At 40.1% G+C, this 24,766-nt stretch overlaps 2 protein-coding genes across 2 annotated transcripts; one reads left to right on the plus strand and one right to left on the minus strand.

Moving 5' to 3' along the window:
• The first annotated feature begins 4,960 nt into the window (after nucleotides 1-4,960).
• On the plus strand, nucleotides 4,961-5,719 carry LOC122665626. The gene has a single exon (XM_043861778.1). It carries the CDS (start codon nucleotides 4,961-4,963, stop codon nucleotides 5,717-5,719), a length of 759 nt encoding a protein of 252 aa, XP_043717713.1.
• A 14,341-nt stretch (nucleotides 5,720-20,060) lies between these two features.
• On the minus strand, nucleotides 20,061-24,560 carry LOC122666273 (acetylornithine deacetylase-like). Its single transcript, XM_043862445.1, has 9 exons — nucleotides 24,199-24,560; nucleotides 23,631-23,875; nucleotides 23,393-23,501; nucleotides 21,206-21,344; nucleotides 20,984-21,041; nucleotides 20,881-20,898; nucleotides 20,652-20,774; nucleotides 20,302-20,458; nucleotides 20,061-20,217 (listed from the first exon to the last, which is right to left on the minus strand). The coding sequence occupies exons 1-9, from the start codon at nucleotides 24,520-24,522 to the stop codon at nucleotides 20,119-20,121; spliced, it is 1,272 nt and encodes a 423-aa protein (XP_043718380.1). The 5' UTR covers nucleotides 24,523-24,560; the 3' UTR covers nucleotides 20,061-20,118.
• Nucleotides 24,561-24,766: the final 206 nt, after the last annotated feature.

Genomic DNA, 24,766 nt, shown 5'->3' on the forward strand with positions numbered 1-24,766 from the left:
TTTGATTTATTCGTGGATTCATCTCTGAAAATGGTATTTATACTAGGGTTATTTTTTTGTGAACCAATATTGGGTCCACCTCTATAGGTGGACCCAATATTGATATACATTTACATTGAAAGTGTGAATCCGTCAGTCACCTTGAATCTAAATCAGTGCACCGTCGAGTAGAACCAAACAGTTTCTTAAAGCGAGATTCGTGAACCAACTAATTTAGCACCATTTGGTTTGCGCAACCAAACACGTCCTTAGTATCCCCACACTGACCCCTGATGGCTACTTGTCCATTGACCAAAGTTTGGTAGCAATCCATGCCAGATACTGAGTTCTCAGACTCTGGCAGACGATGCAGTAGGCGGCTGATGCACGAGCCGCCAAGAAATGCAGAGCATGAGTCGCCTAGTGCAAATGCTACTGTTTTGGGGTTCGAACCCTAGACCTCTGACTAGACCTCTTCTCCCTTGTTGTACACCTGTATATTATCATGTTAGGCTAGTATACATGTATGGAAGGAGCGTGCACTATGCAGGAGCAAAAGATACCTATACTTGGACTATGAGTGAATCAAGTTTTTGAATTATTTTACGATGTGTTTCTCATTTGGCATCAAGCTAGTTGTGCATGTTGAATAGTATGAGTGTTTTGCATATTGATTCAATTTTATCTTGGCTATTAATAGGATTGGATATTAAACATGATGAAACATGATCAATTATGCACAATACTATATATGAGAATGAGATGTGGATAGTATAGGATACTTTACATGTGAAATTCTTTATAATGAGTGATTGATGGATTTGATTTGGTTGGTGCTCGGATGACCATTATTGCAGTATCACACCTATCGTATTGATACTTGGTGTGGGTGTAAGCTGGAGAGACGAGAGGACAGTTGGTCTCCGATTAAGCACTATGGACTCGATCTCCAGGCAATACTCGCACATATGACATTATATATATATATATATATATATATATATATATATATATATATATATATATATATATACATATGCATTCAATAGTTGTTTGCTGGTTAGGATGTAACATACTCAGTACTACGACCATTCCTACAGGGTTGTAGGTGTCAGGCAAACCCATGGGTCCCGACCGTAATTTGGGGTAGCCCACCGAGAAGTCACCGATCATATTTCGGTATACGCCAGGATGGGGTTTGTATTGGGGACTCGCAGACAACTCGGTGAGTGAGTCCGGTCTCACGGGTTTCCTTGATAACAAGGGGTCAACATGGTCGGAATACCATCCATTTCTATGGTACAGTTATTTATCATCCGTTTATGATACCGTTTGTCGACGATGTGCATGTGTTATTATAGTACTTGACCCGACTTAGAATCTTGTTACTAGGGGAAAAATTGAACAAAAGCATTCATGTATCATATGTGATGTGCATACTTTAGCATGCATTGATGGTGTACCTATTATTGTATGATTATGATTGGTTTGATCGCTCGCTGGGATTGTGTAAACTTATCCCTCAGGAACCTTTGTTTTTAGATATGGATGCAGGGACAACGGATCTAGTGGAGATTGACCCGGCCTATCTTGATGGTGAGGATTATGAGGCCTGGGGTGGTCAGTCAGAGATGTAGCATGCATCTGACTACTGTGTGATGACTGTGCTCATGAAGCACAGTAGTTCTTTCTTATTGGTTAACATTCTGGATTACTGTAACCAATAACCTTGGGATTTTATTTCTTTTCCTTGGATATTATTAACTGCCATATGTGGTATGTAACTGTTGAGTTGGAAACTAAGGCCATTATCTATATAAAGGAATTATCAAGAATTCCTAATACATTAAAATTGACTACTACATATAAATTCTGCTGCAACTCTAGTTTCGGTTCTTATATTCTGAATATGAACCCAGGTAGTGTACATGACGCAGCAAAGCATCGATGTTGTTGATCGGTGTGGAATACAAGGGTATTCCCATCGTATTTCCCCAGGTTGAGGGATGGGGGTGTGACAATATGGTATCACAGCCCTTTTGCCCTACCATGTATACTTCCAGATCTGAGCCATCTCGATCCATTCTGTGTTAAGATTCGAAACATAAAAATCTTAATAAACACAATTAAGAAAATTAAGATGGAGACATGTTGATGGTTGAAACTTAAAAAAAAAAAATTCATTAGGTACAATTTTCCTTACATAGTTAGGCCATCCAAGGCCGACATCACTCCGGTAACATTAAAAAGAAATAAAGAGAAAATGCATTGATCTTTCTCCGATCCTTCACGACCTTACCATCCTAAACTAACACTAAATGAAACGATGGGCATAACAAAATAGGAACCCAACATAGATCCTAGGGCTGATCTTGTTCCTTTCCTTTTCCCTTGTCTTGTGCTTGAGTTGGCCCTGCCCTTCCAACTCTAGCTGCAGCCCGGTCCATCATCAGATGGGACATGATGTCACTCAACCTCTTATCACTGTCATCAAACCCTGCATTCACATGAGCCACTACATCAATGTATTGGGCCTCTAATTTCTTCTCTAAGGCAGAAAGCCTTTGCTCTAACATCTGCTCCATGGAAGAGAACCTCTATACCATGTACCCCAACCTGGTATACTCGACATATCTCGCACCCCCTTTGGTGGAGGTGGATCCTCACGAACCTGGGAACTAGATGCTCTAGCATCTCGGCCTATAGTGGCGGCACCATGGCCTATAGAGGCAGCACCTCTCCGTCTACGGCCCCGTGCTGATGCACATGTAGAGGCTCGGGTAACTCTGACCTCCCTAGCAGCTGGAGGATCCACTGCACCATCACCACCATCTCCATCAAAACCATCAGAACTATCACTGCCATCACCATCCCCTGCTGACCTCTCCGGTGATAACTCTACACTCCCCTCTCTCCCAGTCATCTTCATCTTCGTCAGTGTAGTTATGTTGACTGGAGTCACCGCTTTGCCTAGCCAATTGCATTCAAAAGAACATTGAACCGGCATAGAATCTTGGTGATCAACTTGGCATAGGGCAAGTTTCCATCCAAAGGATACTCACTATGGTGCCTCATGGTCCAAATAATGACATTCGGAAGACACAATGGTCGCCCTGTGTAGAGGCAGTAGGCATAGTAGCTCTGCATATTTGAGACTTGTCAAGAGATAGAAAACAAAAGATAGAAATTTTAATGATTCAAACCATGGGGTAATAAAAATAAAAATAGATTAAATGCTTACCTAGTGCTTGTGACCGCCTGAGGGGAGGTAAACTAGTTGCGCTAGATGCACAAGGATGCAGAGTGATGGATAGTAATCCTTGATGAGGAGTCAGGAGGTTATCTCCTTAGGAAGTAGGACCTTGATCATGTCTATGTACTCCTTGTCAGTAAGAAAGGCCGAGTAATCACACCCTGGAGGCCCATACTTGCGTGAACCCACCATGGATACCCCCAACAACTCCCTCAACTCGGCGGTGGTGCTATTGATGTCCACCCCATTGACTCTGGTAGTGAGTCAATGTCCTACTGCGCAAATGTCGTCCAACTCAAGGTTAGCATAAAAATACCAAACTAACAAAGGATAGTAGCAATACAGCAACCATAAAACAGATTGCCCAACTCTATCCAAAGTTGTGAACAACAAACGGTATAAAGTGGGCAGTCGCACTAAAGAATAATTATTACAAGCACATAATATTAGTAAATCAATTAATTAATTTAATCAAATTAAATCGGGTGTGATGGACACACATCAATATGTAACATAACCAACACCTGAATCGGAGCGGAACCAAGATTCTAAGGAAGGAGATCAAAGGGAAGAGGAGGAAACACAAGCGGTAGGTGAGCCTGTAATTCAGCCATTCTCGAAAGAAAAGGAGATCTAGTTCGATAGAGGAGACATGGATGATCAATCCAGTAGGCACAACCAGCTTTTTACGAAGGATGATTCTTATGTTGGACTTCGAACTAGGTTTTTTTTTTGGAATTCTACGAAGGAGAATCTTCATCGTTCAAGTTCTCATCTTAACAGGTGCTTTTCCACTTTCTTGGCTTGGTTAAAAGAGGATAAGGGAATCAATGCTTTGAGAGTAATCATCTCCCTCCTACAATTTCTAAGCCTAGTAAAAAGGCTAGGCATTCGGTGCTCAAGAAAGCTTGGTGCAAAGGATGTTTACTAGGTCTATGGGCCCCATCCGTTCCACTACTCGATAGTTTTGATGATTGTTCTTTTTTAGAATATTCGTGGATTGGGAAATAAGCCTTCTATTAGGCGCATGGAATCTATTTTTAAATCCTCTCAAGTGGATATGTAGTAGTAGCAGAGCCAAAAATCCAATTCACGAATGTGGTGCGCATCATGAAGAAAATTGGGATGGATGCTGTTTGCTTTAATGTTGAATCCAAGGGAGATAGAATTTGGATGTTCTGGAGAAGAGAGATCAAAGTTATTTTGGTCCAAGAACACGTGCAGGTTATTTCTTTGGAGTGCCTCACTGACTCTTCAACAAAAATTGTTCTTACCTTTGTTCATACGTTGTGCACGGCCGGTGAGCGTAGGGACCTTTGGGTTAAGCTGCGGGAGGAAGCCAGTTCTATTTCATTGCCTTAGGCTATAAGGGGAGATTTTAGTGCCATTTTGGATCCAGAAGAGAAGGCAAGAGGGAGACCGGCCTGCTCAAATTCTTTGGAGGACTTTGGTAAGTTTGTGAATGATGTCGCTTTGATATATGGATGTTTTGAAGGAAATTCATTTACTTGGTCTAACAACCAAGAGGGAGGTTGTAAAATCTTAGCCCATTTGGATCGATTTTTATTTAATGGACTATGGACAAACACCTTTGATTTGAGCAAGGTCATGCACCTAGGTAGAGTTTTCTCTGATCATGCTTCAATTCATACGGAATGCTCGCTACATGCTACTCCAAGATTTTCTACGTTTAAATTTCAACAAATGTGCCTCCTTCATCCTATTTTTATGGAGTTTATCAGACAGTGTTGGACTACACCAGTTTTTGGGCCTCCCCTTTATATTCTTTCCCTAAAATTGAAGTTGCTTCGTTCCGATCTTCGCTCTTGGAATAAATCAGTATTTGGTAATATTCACCAAAATGCCAGGAATGCAGAAGATGGGGTGAGTAGTGAGGAAACTGAATTTGATCAAAATCCTAACGAAGTGACTCGTGAGGTGCTGGCAGAGGCGAGAAATGCTCTTAAGGATATTCTTTTGCAAGAAGAAATTTTCTGGAAGCAAAAATCCAGAATTCGATGGCTCAAAGAGAGGGAAAGAAATACTAAATTTTTTCATGCCATGGTGAATGTTCGTCGGACAAAAAAAAAAGGCGTGGAAAAAATAAAAGATGGCAAAGGTAGTTGGATTTCAGGGGAAGTAGGAGTGTCAACGGAGGCTATTAGATATTTCTCTGAAATATTCTCTTTGCAAAGCATCCAGACAGATGAAGACTTGTTACATATGATCCCTCGTTTGGTTACAGATGTAGAAAATTCTTTTCCGATGATTTCTCCGTCTTTGGAGGACGTCAAGAAGGCGGTCTTTGAATTGTCCAGGGATAGTGCTCCTAGTTCTGAAGGTTTCTCAGGATATTCTCCACCGATTGTTGGGAAATTATTGGCAATGATGTGTGGGAAGCAGTCAAGGATTATTTTGCTGGTGGTTTCTTGCCTAGGAGTTACACGTCTGTTCACCTGGTGCTCATTCCTAAAAAAGAAACCCTGAGGTAATGTCTGATTTTTGCCCTATTAGCCTATGTAATTTTTCTTATAAAAGTATTGCTAAAGTTATATCGGCTAGGTTGGCTTCTATTCTTCCATCCATTATATCGGAGGAGCAAGCAGGTTTTGTTTAAGATCGAAGCATTCATGATAACATTGCCTTAGTTCAAGAGGTTGTGCATGACATAAATAGGAAATCCAGTGGTGGTAAGTGGTTCTAAAATTGAACATGGCTAAGGCGTATAATCGGCTGGAATGGGAGTTTCTGTATTAAGTTTTAGCCAGATTCGGCTTTGCAGAGGGATGGATAAACTTGATCAAAAAACAATGGAAAATTGTTGGTTCTCGATTGTTTTGAACGGGGGCCCTACTGGATTTTTAAATCAACGAGGGGTGTACGCCAAGGAGATCTGCGCTCTCCCTCCCTCGTTATTTTAGCGGAAGAAATTTTTTTTTTTAACTCAAATATTCTCTGGGACCCGGGCTGGCCCCTTAAAATTTATTAATAATTGCAATGAATCAGAAAGTACAAGGGGGCACATTCCCACCTTACCCCAACCCAAAGAGGATGATGCTCAACAAAAACAACTACAACCTAAAACACTCCCCAATACAACTCAAATACCTGAAAGAAACCTATTTCCTTAAGATAGGAAGACCCGCTATATCCTCTCTAACAATCCTCTTACGGTCCAGTGGAAACGCCGAGTCATCACCAAACAGAGTATTTGAGCCTGCCTCACAAGCCATGTTTGCAAGACGGTCAGCTGCTCTGTTCCCCTCCTTAAAGGTAAAAGCAATGATTGGATTCAGGGAATCAATTAGCGACAAAATATCCTGGAACCAATACCAAGCTTTCCAAACATTACACTATCTCTTTAGAATGAATTGTACCATCGATGCCGAGTCTGTGTTCACATGGAAGCCCTATAAACCCATGTCCGCACATAATCTTAGACTATCTCGCAGAGCCCTGACTTCCGCCACAATATTGGTAACAATACCATACTTATAAGCACAAGCCACCAGGGTATGCCCTTCTTGATTCCTAATAATGCCCCCCCCCCCCCTTCCACCTTCACCCATGATTACCCCAGCTAGCTCCATCCACGCTTAGCTTCACCGTCGTGAAGGGAGGGCACCAAAACACAGGCAGAGAAATTTTCTACCTAATCAGTCTATGAGCAATGCCAAAAACTTGAAGGATAAGAGCTTCCCAATATGAAGGGCCTTTGCAAAAAAACCGTTGAAAGAAAACTCTTAAGGAAGCCATTTTTGGTTTTGGGTGAAAAATGGTGGATTTGAGTTCAAATCTTTGCAAATGTATACAAAGCATGCATCTAATAGTTAGTTGAACCTATTCTCCTTGAATCATAGGGGGAAAAAAAAGAACTAGAATGCAAGATTTGAAGCAAGAGATCAAGTTTTTTGAAAAAAACCTACTTTTCCCTTCAAGTGTTGAGTATGTCTTGTATTCCAAGGATTCGAGTGCAATGTGGATCCGACTCGACCCGACATATTTTGTGGCGTGACCCGAAGGAAGAAAAAGTTGAGATTTAGTTCGTGACGTGGAAGGTTGGGCCGATAGGTTCGTGTTTGGTGTAAAATGTGAAAAAAGGCATGTGTATCGATTGATACGTACCGATACATATCAAGACATATCGATCGATACGTACCGATACATATTGATATGTATTGATACATTTAAAAACCCAAACAAACGGTAATATTAGTACGTATTGAGTGTATCGACCATATCGTGTCGTATCGACACGTATCGGTCGATACATATCGATACACTAAATACAATATATATATATTTTTTTTTAAAAAAGAGACGTATCGATCAATAATGTATCGATACCGACTGATACCGATACGTATCGGCTGATACGAAAAACGATACGGACCAATACTTTAATCCATGACTATGAGAAACCAAATTAAGTAACAATGGAGCTGAATTTATCAAACCATGCTTTTGGAGATTGTTTCAACCCATTAATTGCCTTACAAAGTCGGCATACTTTGGCAGAATCCTCCCCCTGAGCAACATACTCGGGAGGTTGCTCCATATAAACCTCCCCCTGAAGATCACTCTACACAAAAGCTTTCATATTCTCTGGGACTGTATTAACAATCAATCAACCAATAAAAAGGAATACAACGGGGAGACATACCCACCTTACCCCAACCCAACATGAGAACATTATCATTCACACACTCTAGCAGACCAAATCTCACTCCCATACAACGCCCAATCTAAGTTGACGACCAAAGATATAAGAAACCAAACTGAATTCAATCAAGCAACAGGTGAGGCCTCAAAATAATCAACACCATAAGTTTGAGTATAGCCCTTAGCAACTAGGCGGGCCTTATAATAATAAAAAATAAAACCATCTGGATTGTATTTGATAGTATAAACCCAACGATACCTGACAAGATCCTTCCCAGTAGGTAGTGAAACTAGAATCCAAGTATTGCAAGAGTGTAATACATCCATTTCTGTGTCTATTGCTACCTTCTAGCCAGGCTGAGATAAAGCCTCAAGGTGGGTCGTAGGGACAAAGTTAGTAGACAAAGCAGAAGCAAGTGGGTGATAGCGGGGTAGAAGATAAGAAATTGATACATATTTTTCAATGGGATACACAATGAATGATTGATGAGAAATTTGAGTACAAGAGCGAGTACCTTTACAGACAGTGGCTGGTAAGTCGAGGGAGACCTCAGCATCAGAATCAGATGGCGGGGCAGGAGGAGCGATGTCTGCAGTAGTGGATGGCAGCTTCGGAACACTGGGAGCAGAAGGTAATGGACCAGGGTCAATGTGGACCAGCTCAGCGATAGTGGAGGGTAAAACACGTGGGAGATGGTAGAGACGTTGATAAACCTTAACCGGTGGAGAGATGGGTATGGGCACAGGTATGAGAGGACCTAAAAGAACTTCATTGGGTACAATAGACGGTGTAGGAGAAGTAAAATAAAGAGTATTTTCAAAAAAAGTAATGTCAACACTAAGAAATTGGATCAAAACATTTATATCTTTTCTGGTTCCTAGAGTAACCAAGAAAAATACACTTAATAGACCGAGGGGATAGCCTATCAACGACAAGGTGAAGGATGTGAACAAAGCATACATAACCAAACACACGTGGTGGAGAAGTAAACAAAGGACGATTTGGGTAAAGAAGAGAAAAAGGAATTTTATTATTTAAAACGGATGATGCCATACGATTAATATGGTAACAAGCAGTAAGGACAACATCACACCAAAAACATTTTGGTACATTCATGTGGAGCATAATGGACCGGGCCACCTGAAGTAAGTGTCTATTTTTACGTTTGGCGACTCCATTTTGTTGTGGGGTGTACGAACAACTAGTTTGGTGAACAATACCATGGGTGAGACAAAAATCAGAAATCTTTGTTTGAGTGTATTCAAGAGCATTGTCAGAACGAAAGACTTTAATGGGCTTATCAAACTGATTTTTTATTTCCTCATAAAAAATTTAAATATAGTAATAAACTGAGTCCAATCTTTCAACAAATAAACCCAAGTAGAACGAGAGTAATCGTCTACAAAATTAACAAAATAAGAAAAGCCTAACCTATTACGGACACGACACGGACCCCAAATGTCATAATGCACTAAAGAAAACAATAAAGAACTTCTAGGTATAATATGAACAGGAAAAGAGGCACAGTGATGTTTGCCCAATTCACAAGCTTCACATTCAAGACGAGAGATGGACTTGCAACTAGGAATCATCAACTGTAATTTAGGGAGAGATGGGTGACCAAGGCGTAAATGCCATTGCATGGTAGAAGGTAATAGTAGTGGATGGAGCTGCAATAGAAGGCATGTGCCGTCCAAGTAATATAGGCCATCACGCTCAAGCCGTCCAGTAATCGTCTTCCTTGTCTGAACACACACTATGAATGATAGAAGGCCACAGAACAATTAAGAAATTTAGTAAGTTAACTGACAAATAAAAGACTTAAAGATAATTTAGGAACATGAAGTACAGGAGAAAAGGTCAAGGAAGAAGTTGGGGCAACAGTTCCATGACCAATGACCTTAGTAGAGGACCCATCAGCAAGGACAACATTAAGAGGAAGTTTGAACTTGATTTAGAGAAGAAAACAAACTAGACTTACCATTAATATGACATGAAGCACCAAAATCAATAAGCCAAGATGTAGAAGAAGGATAAAATACCGAGTGACCTTGATATGCTAAAGTGGCGATGGAAGTGGAGGCAGAGCAACTTCAAGTTCTTGAAGACATTTGACCAGCTGATTGTAATCATCACGTGACACGCTGGATGAAATTACTTGATGTGGAACTCTGATTCATATCACTGGTAGGTTTCTCAAAATGGTTGTCAGTCATGGCTATATTGGCCAATTCATTTGCCCAGTCGAACTTGCCATGTTTAGCCCAAGTATCTACAGTATGATTTTGTTTGCCACAATAAAAGCATTGGCGGGAAGATTTATCAAAAGATTGGGAACTGGTACCCCTTCCACCAGTGCCACGGCCACGACCCCTGGATTGGCCAAGACCACGTCCGCAACCATGATTAGCAACAAAGGCAGAATTTTCTTTGGTAGTAGTATCAGGTTTAGATGGAGTGGCTAGTCGATTGATACGGGAAAACACTTCATTAAGAGAGGGAACTTTCTCCCCAATGAGTAGTTGACCTTTCATAGATTGATAATTAGGGTGCAATCCAGCCAAAAATTTAGCAACATGGAACTCAGCCCGTTGTTTTAACTGATCCAAATTGGTAGTGAGGGGCTGATGTATCTGGGGTTCTTCAACCATGTACTTATAACTAGCAAAGTATTCACTCAAGGATTTATCCCCCTATTAGAAAGTAAAAATCTTTTCATAGAGATCATACATGTAGGAGATATTCCTTTCTTGAGAAAAACTTTTACACAAATCATTCCAGACATCTTTGGCAAGAGTATGAAACAATACATTGGATGCAATAGGAGGCTCAATATTGTTCCACAGCCATATTTTAATAATAGAGTTCTCACGCATCCATCCACTCATCATGAGCTGTAACTGAAACAAGGTCCTTTGGATCAGAAGTAGGAGGATCGTCAGTATTGTATTTTATTTTTCCTTTGGCATGAATATATGCATGCACAGCCTGGGCCCATAAAAGATAGTTGGAAACTCCGGAGAGTTTTATAGTAGTAATCTGAACTTGGACATTGTCCGATGGTAGTTTAGGGTCAGTCACAATGATAGCTGAACAATTCTCAGAAGCAGCAGCAGTAATAATGCAATTGGTTCTTGAATAGACCAGATTACGGTAACAAAGAACCCAAAAACAGTAACAGCAGCAGTATCACAACCGGAAGCAGTAGCAGCCGCAGTGTCGGCTTCTTGAAAGAACCCAGATTAGGGTTAAATAACCCAAAAACAGTAATAATAAGGCCATCGGCAGGGATAGGGTTTCAAAACCCAAAACTTCCAGCAATAATAGTAATTGGAGGGTTTGAAAACCCAAAAACAGTAGCAGAAAACAAACCGGTAGCAGCAGTTATGGCAAGGGTAGGGTTTAAAACCCCAAATTTAATGGCAGCAAATCAATCGGCAGAGTTAGGTTTTGAAAAACCCACACTCAACCAAATATCAGTGGAAAATAGGAATCGAAGGTTGTACCTGAAGGAGGAAACTAGATATTTGAATAGTTGGAGACAGATCACCTAATATTAATCCCTTAATAGGAAACCGTAGGTGATAGAAGGTAAAATTGTTTGCAAATTATGTTGAATCTGCAATCTTCAAGTGTAGAATCAATCCACTGACTGGATCAGAGTTAAGAATAGAAGTAATGTCGTATAAGCAGCTTCAAGTTGAAAATCCCCAATCGCTCTTGTACTTCAGGTAAGCAGTAGTAATAGTAAACCCTTAGTTTTCAATTAATAACTCTATCCAGGATTAATTGATAGCAATATGCAGCAGAGGATGCTGCACCCCTTGAAGAAAATTAAACTTGAGAGGACTCTCAAACCAGAATTGCAGGAGACAACAACCTAATGGTTGTGCTCTGATACCATGTAGCAGATTATAGCACTAGAATACCAGAATCGAGAGTGAGAAGAGAAGAGATGGAGAGGAGCAAAGGCGAATGTTGGTGAGAATCAAGCACACAGTCCCCCCCCCCCCCAACCTTAATTATCTTATTTATATATTCAAATATTCAGATTACAAAGAGGATTCCAAGGATTCATAAATATAAAACAGAAATAAAGTAGACTAAACGTAATAGAACTAGGAGTTAGTTAGAGAGGAATCTCAATTAGGATATTAGAATATCCTAATCGAGATATCTCCATCCCTAATTCTCGACACACTTTAACAAACATGATTCTGTAAGTATCAATACAAAAGCAAAATCAGCCCTCAAAAGTTTGAATGCAGCATACTATAACTCACTAATTAAATAGTTTTGAAGCAATTCACATTCCAATAAATTAGCCCTCGGATGCAGCAGACAGTTAATAGTTAAATAAATTTTCAGGGATCCAATTCCCAGTAAGTGGATAATTTTTATACAGGGATCTGTTTCCTATACAGCCCACTTGAAGACACTTTTCTAGATGGCCCTAAAAATCCATGATGTGGCTAGTTATTTGGATATCAAAATTAGTGGCCATATTGTCCACAACACCTTTGAGTTATGTGACGAGTTTCAACCTAAAAGTATATCAACTGGTCAATCTCTGCCAAGATTGCGATGGGTAGGCAACAACAATCTAATAACTATTGGGCACATGATTAATTTTTGGCTTCAAAACTTAACAGATGGACAATCTACAGTTTTCTCTATCCATCCATTGGTTTGAATTTCCACATGAGCCCCTCTACTAATTTGACAGTAAGAGATCAGTGGGTCACATGGTTGAGAAAAGCCATGAAACTTGACAGTAGACTACACACAATGTGCTTATCTATCCAATGGTTGAATCATCCTGATCAGCCTTCCATGCAGGTCAAGAATGGAGGACAATTTAGAGAAACCTCTCTAAGTGGGGCTGTGTAAAAGGCATTTACCTTTTTTCTTCATAAAACCCACCTTAAATTGTCATTCGTTATATACAAGTGATCCATAAAGCACATAAAAATTCACTCATCTTAAATTGTCATTTGTTATATACATGTGATCCATGAAGCACATAAAAATTCACTAATCTTAGGATTGTTGAAAAATACATAATAGTCATTCGTTATAAATGTAATCGTAGGATTGACCCAAACCAAGCTAACAAAAGAAATTTTAACTCTCGCCCCAAAAAAAATGCCTAAAGAAAAATAAGCGAAAGAAAAATATATTTCCCAATTTAATGAACCTATTTTAGGACAACTGACCAATTGACTCTCTTAAATAACTAATAGAACTTCAAACAAGAAATCATAAACTAACCAGTAAATAAAAGCAAGTAGAAACTTGAATTCAATATCTCAATTTTACCAACAGCCGACTTTCCTTCTTTCAACAACCAGGTTGTCATGCTCTGCCATGTGGAGGCATAAGTGTCCACGCGCTAGAATTAGTGATTGGCTTTCATGGGTTAGCCAGCTTTCCAGGGTCATTACCTTGCTGGCTTGGCCTGCCTCGAGCATGTTGACCACTGTCACCACAACATCCCTTCTCCTCCCCACAACTATCATGCTCCATTGGCACCTACTAAAAACTAAAGAGCTAGTTTGGAAGATTTGATTGGAGCCATTGTACTGCATCACCATGTCCAGGGAGTTTGTGGAAGATATTGGGTATAAGGGGGTGCAATACTAAATGGGCTTCAAATGTAGCCTCATTCAGGTAAGCAAGTTACAGTTTTGTTTCGAACTGCAGGTGATCAAACTATTCTTCTCTGTTGGACAGCAATGAAGATACACTTTCATTGCTCAGTTAATGCCTTTCTCAAGCTCAAATGCACTTGAAAGTTAGACGAATCCAACTGGAAGTAGCACCTACTCCTGCCACATTGGATATGAACCAAGTCAATAACCACATTGCAGCAATGGCTGTAAATCAGCTAGGCTCACCAATGCGTTTTAGGTAGTGATCCACTTATTTCCTTGGAAAGAATGCCTATATAATGGATTAATGGATCAACTTGGTTCTTGGCCAGGTCAGCCCATTTGCAATCTTCCTTTGCAGCAACGAGTATCTGTCATAAAACCTATTGAAGTGATTTTATCCCTTCATGTTTCCTTGATCTCGACCTGACAATCTCTTGGACAATTCTTTCCTCATCCTTAATCTTCCTCCTCAATGTGCTTATACGTTAGCACTAGGGTATCATATAAACATAGTTGTCAAGGCGTCGCCTAGGTGGCCACCTTGGCATCCAGATGCCTTGACAACTAGTGTCGCTTTGGTCGCCCAGGCGGGCGTTTTGGTCACCTTGGGTGTCTTGTTGGTGTCACCTTGAGTCCAGGTCCCTTCCAACACCTTTGTTCACCCAGACACTGATAACTATGAATATAAAAGGATGATAACTGAACAACCACATCTAACTTAAATGGTTCAATTCTTCTCTCGCTGACAATAATTAGTTGATCTCACCCTCACCCTTAAATATTTAATGAACCTTTTTCACCCTTAGCTTTTATTAAACGATCTGACCACAGCCATGATATCATTTAGGACTCCATGGAAAGGCAAAGATTCAGATTTGGATGGTGAGTTTTTGACAAGGTTTAATATTTCGCGATATCTCGGTATCTCGGGCCTACCGAGATATCCGAGATACCCGAAATATCGCGAAATATGACCGAAATATTGCATTTTTTCTGCAATATTTCGGGGGTCCATCTCGGAGGGTATTTGGCCATATCTAGGCCTGAAACTTCATGGACAGCCTTATTTAAGCTTAATAAACACATTTAAACCATAAAATTTGCAAAAATATGAATTCAAATTGGTGTTTTGGGCTTGCACCCTTGATTGACATACGGTCGCCGACCCTAATGTATAAATAGTTAAATACACATAGAGTCATAGATTAGGCAGTTAATATTTAATAATAGTATTTAACTTCATAACATATCAAGTTAAAGCCAATACTCATTGATGAGTACCATGATTCTCATAAACTCCATAATATTCAATAACTCAAAACTCAATAGCTCAAATGCTTAAAGCCTTAAAGGTAATACACTAAGTGTCAAAGTCACAAGACTCGCAAGTCACAACTCACAAGTTCATAGATCAATGAAATCACAACTTAAGTTACAAATTACAAGTGCTAAACTACTAATAGTAGTTGTTGTGCCTCCCTGGATCAATCCCACTCATGCATCGCTGGAGTCGACGTCCACTGCTCTCTGTTTGAAGGACATATGTGGACCACGGTATAGAATCGGAGAAGAAACGAGTGTAGTCATCCACAAGTGTCACGTAAATGGAATCATCAACATACTGTAGGTAACCTATCCTAGGATATAAGCTAGGGTTACCAATCGATCCAGTCCGTGAAGAAGATGATCCACTGTGATATGATGTTGGCGCCGGCGCAAGAGGCGATGGCATTGGTTGCATGTATGGCTGGTGAGGTTGGTAGCTAGGTCGCTAGGGTATGCAAAGATGTTATCTACAAAAGATGATCCAAAGATGTCCCGGATCTGGACGGACGTAGTCATAGTCCCCTACCCCACTAAATCGCCCATATGATGATGATCCATATCCATATCCACCGTAAGGTTGTGATGCACCATAATCCGATACCAATGGAGTGGTATGTGCGTCAAAAAATGGGGCACGCCAATGTCCAGTCGGTCCTCCCTCCCTATCACCCATACTCAAACCACCAACAGAGCTAGATAGGTTATCAATGTCCATGTGATCAAGTTGCAATCGGTTTGTCGACCCCTACGCTTCCTGTTGTATGTACGTAGGGGGCCTCTTGAGGGTGGGGGTGCGGGGGCACGTGCTCCGTGGTCCGTATCTTGTGTGGCATGATCAAACTGTGTCTCTCCAGTGAATCGGAGTAGCTCTACAGGTGCCGTATCCTGGGCCTCCTGGCCTACCACATAACGCTCTCGCATGCCGTCAAATTCTTCACCAACATCACCACCACCAACATCACCACCACCAGCATTACCACCACCAGCATCACCATCACCACCACCAGCATCACCATCATCATCATTTGAGGACTTAGACCAGTCTTCATCATCGCAACATTGCTACCAATGGGCTGGAATGGTATGGGCGAGGCTTCCTCGCATGTATCCGACCCTCATCGCCATATACTCGCCCACATCGCACCAATCTCGGTTATCATGGGGTCGGGCCTACCTCCCTCCTCATCCAACACCGGCTCACCTCTATCCCTCACCCAATCCACAATAGGGTCCTCATCGCCGAGTCAACTGAAAGATGTCGCCTAGATCAATGGTGCCCTCTATCCCTCATATCCCATGCGTATATGTTGCGTAGCTTCAGCCTCAAGTCAGAGCACATACACCATGTCGATAAACATTGAGACCCCAACGTTGCGCCTCTTGGAGTGGATGAGTGCAAAGGTACTCCAGTTCCTCTCACAATCAAATGCAGAACATGTTTGGGCAAGGACTTTAATTGCTATTCTTCTTAAGTTTTCAGCTGATTCCCCATACAACACCCACCATTCAGCTGCATTACAAGTTTACAACAAAAAAGACATGTGTCAAATGTTGTTTCAACTTTCAAATTTCAATACATATGTAATTTAAAACTTAAAAGAATTACCAAAGATCACCACGTGCTCCTTCATCGCAGCCTCGCTCCAAAACTTCCCAATGCATCCCTAAATACCTCGATCTACACCCATGTGGAAAATTAGTAAGTACTTCTTCACTACTTATTTGAAAGCATCAATAAGTTGAGTTTCCAAATGAACTCACCTCATTGTTGCAAATTGCTTTAGCGCACCATCCGGTTCCAACTTCTTCACTACTTGTTTCACAAAGATCAATAAGTCGAGTTTCCAACCCAAGCCTATTGTTATATTGATACTTAGGGTTCAAGTAGTATGCTGAAATATGACATATAGAATAGAGGTATTGTCAAATGCATAGGTAATTAGTAAATAATAATACTATGAATTAGTAAACATAAAACAAATTTACTCACCTTTTACGCATGGATGCATAAGTTGATTCTCTCAATGAGCATTTATGATATCTAAGAAGTGTTTCACATCGCGAGGAGCCACACTATAGACACTATTTTTCATTAAGTCTATTGCAAAGATATAGGATCTGGCATGGTTGGGCCCTTCAGAGCGGAGTCGCGAACATGTAGAACTTTAACCATCGGCTCCAAAACTTTCACCACTTTGCTTAGTTTGGTCCGAAGTCCTCAGATGACATCGTTGCTTGTGCTTCCCTCCCATTTGCAGTCTTGGAACCCTTCCATTCAAACCACTCCTCAAAAGCAAACATGTTTCTCAGCCCGGCCTTCTTTGTCTCAATGCTTTTGAGGGCAATGTAGTTGGTGGCAAATCTTGTGATGCCAGGCCTAACCAAGTCACCCCCACATTTTTCCCTCAATAGATTGAGTGCATAGGAGTGGTTGTATACAAAGTTGGTGACTTGTCTTGCACTTTCAACCACAGTCTTCACCAACTTTAACTTTCCCATATCTTTTAGCATTAAGTCAATGCAATGGGCTGCACAAGGAGTCCAGAAAAGCCGGTACTTACTATTGTTCATCATCTTCTCACCGGCCAGCTTGAAGTTACTTCCATTGTCCGTTAAAATCTTGACAACATTCTCAATACCCACATCTTTTTCCACTACTTCCTTTAACAATCTGTAAATATATTTTGCATCCTTTATCTCTTTGGATGCATCCACAGATTTGAGGAACACTGTCCTCCCATCACAATAAACCATGAAATTGATGGACTTTCTTGTAGGCCCAGTCCATCCATCTGCCATTATAATCACCCCATATGTCTCCCACATATTCCTCATCTCACTAATGTACTCATCAATTTCACTCTTTTGTTGAGGTAGATAAACATTCATTACCTCATATGGGGTGGGGCCCTTGAATCCTGGGCCAGCCTCTGCAATGGTATCTATCATGGTATCATAATGGGGGCCTTTTACAGTGTTTGCTGGGATGGTATGGTATAGCATCCACTTAGCTATTGATTCTTTAACCAATCCCTTCATCCCCTTCCATACTCCTTTGATTCTGGGTTGACTGCTTCCTTTCTTCTTATGCAATTTAGGATCAGATGTTGATGGTGGTACTGGTACTAGTAGAGGTGTTGGGGCTGCCCTCACACTTTGTGATATTTTAAAAGGATTCAAAGTTCTAGGACCTCCAGAACTGCCTGCTCCTCCACTACCTCCTACTCTTTGTCTCTGCTGATCATCTTGAAAACTTACTCTACTCCTTGAAACAGTCCGCCTAATATCCCTAGCCTCCTCTGCTGTTTGTATGTCATCAGGTACTGCAATGTCATCAGAGGAGGAGGAGGAGGAGGAGGAGTCATCATTGTATCGTCTTCCTCCTCCCATCGAACTCCTCACTGTATCCTCAAGTTGTTCTCTTATCCTTTGCTTGTCAGCCTTCCTCTTCTTCTTTCCCCTCAAACTATCACCAATCTCCCTGGCTACTTCAATAGGGACCATATGACAACCTACAACATCTTTAGATCCTCCAGTCAGATGTTGTTTAAGTCTACTGGACCCACCTCCCATAAATTGCATGTGACAATAGTTACATATAGATTTTCTCTTATCCCCATCAATGGGAGTACCATGTAACCACGCAATGTCACCCTACGCCGGGTCGGGTCGGGTCGGGCCGTCTCTCTTGTTCCCTCTGTTCTCTTTGTTCCCTCCGCCCCCTTTGTTGACTACTTCCCCCACCTTTTGTTTGCCCTTCGCACGTTGTCTATCACGATCCGCCATAATGATACTTGTTTACTGCAATATAGGTAACACAAATAATTAAAAAACTTAATGTAGATGCACTTCAATTGACACTTTTAGATTACTAATACACTTGTATAGTTATTTAATATTTTTCCCCTAACCCTTATATTTTTCACATAATTAAAACCAATTTTTTATATATAATGTTAATATAAATATTGACCTAACACAACAAAACCAAAAATTAGTAAACATAATATACATGTAATGCATTTCAAAACATATAGAAATAACTTTCATATTTTTTCATTATTTTTTAAACTTAAAACTCATATTTTTCCTTATTTATTTCTGTTTTTTTAATTTTTTATATATTTTTCTTAATTTTCGAAAATTAAAATAATTATTTAAGAGCAGAAAAATAAATCCGACACTGTGAAGCCGTAGATCGGCCATTGGTGTCTAACATATATTTAATTCATTACCATCTAAGTCATATTACCCCTAATTATTTCCTATTTTAATTGTAGAAAAATGAATTTTTAAAACCAGAAAATAAAAAAAAAAATACATATGGGAAAAAAATTTCGACACCGTGAGGCTGTAGATCGGCCTCCTGTGTCTAACATATATTAATATCATCAACATCCAACAACATTTGTACAAAGTATTTTTTAAAAAAATAGTTTTAGAAAAATAGAATTTACCTTAAATAATGAAAATAGGCTTGGATGATGAGCTTAGATGACCCTCCGACGTCTTCCCGGCGACAAGGAGCTTCAACAATGCTTGGATGAGGCTTGGAAGGGAGGAAGAAGAGCAAAAAATGAGGCAGAAGAGAGAAAAATAGAGTTTCAGCAGCTCTCGGTCGAAATATCGACCAAGACCTGCGAAATATGGTATAAAATGGCCCCTCACGTGACACTATTTGTCACTTTTTCAATATCTCGCGATATATCGTGAGATCCACGATATATCGTCGATATCTCACGATATATCAACGAAATATTGTATTTTTTGGTTTCGGATTGGTTTCGTATCTCGGACATGTCGAGATATACGAAATTTGGCGATATATCGCCGAAATTTCGTGAGATTTTAAACCATGGTTTTTTATTGTCGTCTGGGAAGTATCCTGATCTATCTTTTCTGTCTTGAAGGTTCTGCTGATGGCCATGCCGAAGGTGGATCCTCAAGTCAATGATTTCTCTTTTTTATTTGTCTTGTTATCTGCTGATGGCAATACCGAAAGTGGGGGTTACAAGTCAAATTTGTATTATTTTTTTCCCATCTGGGAATGCCCAGACAAGGCGGACATTAATCCTGTACATCTTTAAACTATTCTAATATATTTCTTTGCTGACATTTAGCCCAAAATATAACTCCTGAGATTCTTCCAATATTTATTCAAAGTTCCATTTTTGGTGGTAGATCTAGATCTGTCTAGCATAGTAGTGTTGTAGCCTCTAAACTTTCACTTTTTCCATATTTATTTAGTAATTTAGCAAAGAAAAATCCAGATTCCATATCTCAGAATAAAACAGTAAGAACACCATACCATATCCTGCAGTCTGAACATCAAAACCTTCATCCTGTCATTCGGAAACAAGGGTTAATCAATTTAAATGATGAGATGTCCAGAAGGTATCTTACATAGGAAAAGATCAAAGCCAAACCTGCAATTCTCGAATTAGAGGCAAACTCCCAGTGATCGAGTAAGGTTTTACATAGCCAACCACTTCTTCAGTTGCTTTACACAACACATGGAAGCCACGAGAATCAAGATCACAAGCAACTCCAGACATTATTTCATCATCAAAACTGATTGTAAGACTGCAGAAATCCAAAATATATTCTTAAAATATTAAAGTAAAAAGAAAAAAGAAAAGCAGAGACAGATTAACAACAATATGCACCCACCAGTCATACTGTTTAAAATCCAGATGCATTCTGAAAATGAAATGCTGCCTAATTTCAAGATTAGATAAGCAGCTTAAGATAATGCAAAGAACGCAGGCAAACACACCTTCCCCTAAGATTTTCTTCTGGGAGGACATATTTTGAAACTGGACCTCGTGTGTCTAGCTTCTCCATGTTGGCATTGATATCATCTACATATTCCTGCAACTTCTTCCTTGCGTCTGTTGCACTGGAAAGGAATACCGGACAAAAAACAAATCAGAGTCCTCTCTCTCTCTCTCTCTCTCTCTCTGGTCCTCACAAGGGGGGGGGGGAAGAACAGGTAGTGCACTTACCTGTAGAAAGGAGTTAACCTGCAACACCAAGGGCATGAAGTTAGTTCTGAAAATTTCGTTGGTGGCATTAAAAATTAATCTTATCTACAGGAAGAAGATAAACCTGACGTCTCCTGCGACTGTACACTCATAGGGGATCTGACTGATTCCACCTCCTGGATCTGGGATACATCAAATAAAGAATAATGATGGTAGTATAAATGGCTTATAATAATTCTATTCTCTTCTTACCAACAATACTTTTTTTTTGGGGTGGCTGTTATTTGTCAATAATGGCTACATGATGCTAGCATGCACAAGTTAGTGTAAATAGAAGATAACTTACAGCTCCACTGAGTTGATTTCATTGTTGATGGGGTTGCAAACTTATAGACCTGTTCCTTAGGATGGGGAGGGAAATCTCTGTAGAATCGCATCTGAATCTCTTTAAGTGCTTCCATGGATAATTCCAAAGGATTAATAGCCTACATAACAGGAAATATTTAGTTATTAACAAAGAAATTTGAGAAACAACATACTTTGTGTTTAATTTCCAGTTTAGATGTCTAAGAATTTATATATTTCCCTCACAGGTATTTACTTCAATTCCACTTTAACTGCTGTAAGTACCTCACTCCACTCCCATGAAGAGGCAATGTGGAAGGTCTCTTTATTTTTAAGAAATAAAAAACAGCCTTAACCCCTGGAACCCATGCATTGTTTTATAGACCCAATGAATGGTGCAAACCCGCCAAATCGGCCCCCCAACTCTGAGAGAGAGTGCTCCTAACTTTTCACAGTAAATAGAAATCTGTGCTAGAATAGAGAATGGAAAAAGTCCGTTTTAATGGCACAGTTCAGAGGATCCGGCTCCTTTCCTGTGAGTCCAGCGCCCAGGGAGTGCCAAGTGAGGCATCCAATGGCTGGGCTGCTGGGCGTGCTGGAATGCGTGCCAGAGCCCACACAGGGACAGATCCCGGCACACGCCCAGCAGCCCAGCTGTTGGACGCCTCACTGGGCACTCATTGGGCAGGGTGCTAGCTGGAGAGGAGCCCAATCCCAGTTCAGATAAGCTTATCCGAATGGTGCATCACTTTGAGCCATGTGGACAGTTGACTTTGGCCAACTGTCCATTGGATTAGTAGTACACCTTATGGATTAGCCACATGTCAAATCATAGACTCAAATTTAATCAAATACTCTCCCATGAATGTCCACGCATCCTTGTATTTTTCAGCCGTCCGTGTACGCCCATGCACCCTTCCGTAGTCTCTATATTTTCATTATTTTGCCACATGGTGAACTCTTTTTGGGCCGAAACTTCACAAGTTGGCAGGGGAGCTTGGGATCTACCTGTCCACAAAATTTGGGCCCCATCATTCTGCCACATGGCATCTTTGGGTCATTTAGATAATCTTCAACAGACCATTTAGGAAACCTTGGCCCTAAAATGATAGTCTTATGGGGATGGAGTGGCGTAAAGGTCTACTGAACCTGGATCACTGAAATCTATGTACAACTAGCATTATTTTATTTATTTAACTTTTGATAAGAAGTTAGTGGAGGGATTTAACATAGGTGAAAAGCATTCTAATGCTTTTAACTTTTTTATCTTTAGATAAAACTAGCCCATGCATGGACGAACCAGCCCATGCACTGAATTAATTTCTATCAAATCTTGTTCATACAAAAGTATAAATATCCATAACATGCTCCAAAAAAATGGGAAAAGAGAGCACTTTTTATAAACTTTTAAGCATCAAACTCAGTTCCCTTTTCTTCACTTAACAAGGTAACAAAGGAAAACAAAGTCTAAAGCAGTTCTGTCAACTATGGAAACTCCTGGAACAATTTCAAATAAGCCAAGCAATAAAAGGTATGCCAAATCAGATTGCACCAAATTCCAAAAAAAAAAAATTGTTTCTTTTCCTTTTTCTTCATTGATTACTAAAAGGCCATTTTTCCAAGAAATTGGCTAACTTTTCCATCTTCATTTTTGGTACTACAATTCCAAGAAATAGGTTTTTCTTATCTGGTACAAAAAAATTCCAAGCAATGGCTTCTAATCATCAAACTAACTCAACAACAATTTCCCTACTAGTTCTGTCAGGACACTGGTAGCCATACTTTATCTGAAGGAAAGCAACTCCAACGACAGTACATGATTACAAGTTAGGACTGTAAATTGGACTCATATAGGCCCTGCATTTATCAAGCACATCTCAAGTGATGACATTATAGGATAAAAGAACTCCATCCTGGCACTTTTGTGTAAATAAGTTTATACTTACCCGATAAGGAGAGGAGGAGAAAAACCAAAAAAAAAAAAAAAAAAAGGAAAATGTTGGTAACTGGTGATAGACCAAGCAGGTTTGGTTAGACCCTTTTGCTCTTTGGAAAAGCCTTTACTGTAGACTCTTTCAGTTTATCTTCTGTCTGTTATGATTTGCAGGTCTTTTAGTCACCTTTTCCTTTTCTGATGTTGTATCAGTACCTACTATTTCTTATCAATAAAGAAATTTAGTAAGGGTACCTTGTGAGCTAGACCACTATGGAAAAGCTTTCCAGTCGTCCCAAGTCTCCAAGCTATCAAACCACCAGTGCCAATGCAAGGTTGTTTGTCGGCAGTGTCAATCCAATACCTATGTAAACCAGAAACACCCACAAATGAAAGTTAATTCAGCAAACTTTATACTTTGAAATTAGTGAAATAGGAGTTTTCCATGATACAAATTTTGTTTTTCCAAAAAACGGGAATGTGAATAACTCACAGAGGGCCTTCTTTGAGCTTATTAAGCAACCCATGTTTCACAAGCTCATCCACACCAACCCCCAAAATTGATGAATTTTCTTCATTCGCTATAAATACTGCAACCACGGTTGTCTTCAATTTAGGTTTCGTCTCCCCCAGCCTCCGCATTAGTTCAGTCACCAAAGCTACATGACCCAAACAATCAGTTGTTCCACGGCCGCGAAGCCTATCTCCATCAATACTCAAAGAGAAAGGATCAAAATCCTTAAACAGAATCATATTTTGACACCAATAAAAAATCCAATCTGTCAACTGAAAGTAATTGGATTCTCTGATTTAATTCTAAAACACTTCATTTCTAAACCCCAATCGGGAGAAAATGAAAAACATCTTGATCTCTTTCTAACTCAAAATATGCAATCACAAATATGACAAAACAGAGCTGCAAATGCAAATTAAGCATGAATTGGCGTAGAAACTGAAATGGGAACTTTCAAAATAAGAAAAAATGGTGATGATGTAGTGGATAAAACTAAAACCCAGAGGAAATCATTGCAGTAAAGATGAAGCAAGAGAAGATAATGTACCCATTCATCAGGGTTAGCAGTGACGACATCCATGTGACAGCCAACGAAGGACATGATCTTGCCTGGAACAGTTCCAGGGTACTCGACAATAACGTTTCCTCTGCCCTGAACATATGTGACATGGTTCACAATCAAGGGTCCTCCACCAGTGGTGGTGCTGTAAGGGAGGAGAGCGTCCAAGACGTGCCTGGCTACTCTGTCTTCTTCTGGAATCAACTCTGGTGGGTTGTTCTGAACATGTTTTGATTCTCTGATGAGCTTCGAGAGGAGAGAGACGAAGGAGTCCTTGTCGAGTTGATCCAGCAGTTCTTTCACAGTACCCATATCTCAAATCTCAAATCTCAACGACCTTCATTTCGAAATTGGGACCAAATCTGTAAGGGATATGCGTAAAAAAAAGAAAAAGAGGGAAGCAGGACACTTCACAATCGGGGGGTTTTATAGACTTCCAATCAGTTTAAAAAGAAAACTTGAGCCCAGCCCGGATGATCTGCATGTACACGAAATAAACTATTATTCATGGGATTCGGCTCTGTCCAATGAGTGCACAATGAGTATACGATGGTTG

The sequence above is a fragment of the Telopea speciosissima genome, chromosome 6 (assembly GCF_018873765.1).
Source record: "Telopea speciosissima isolate NSW1024214 ecotype Mountain lineage chromosome 6, Tspe_v1, whole genome shotgun sequence".
NCBI lineage: Eukaryota > Viridiplantae > Streptophyta > Magnoliopsida > Proteales > Proteaceae > Telopea > Telopea speciosissima.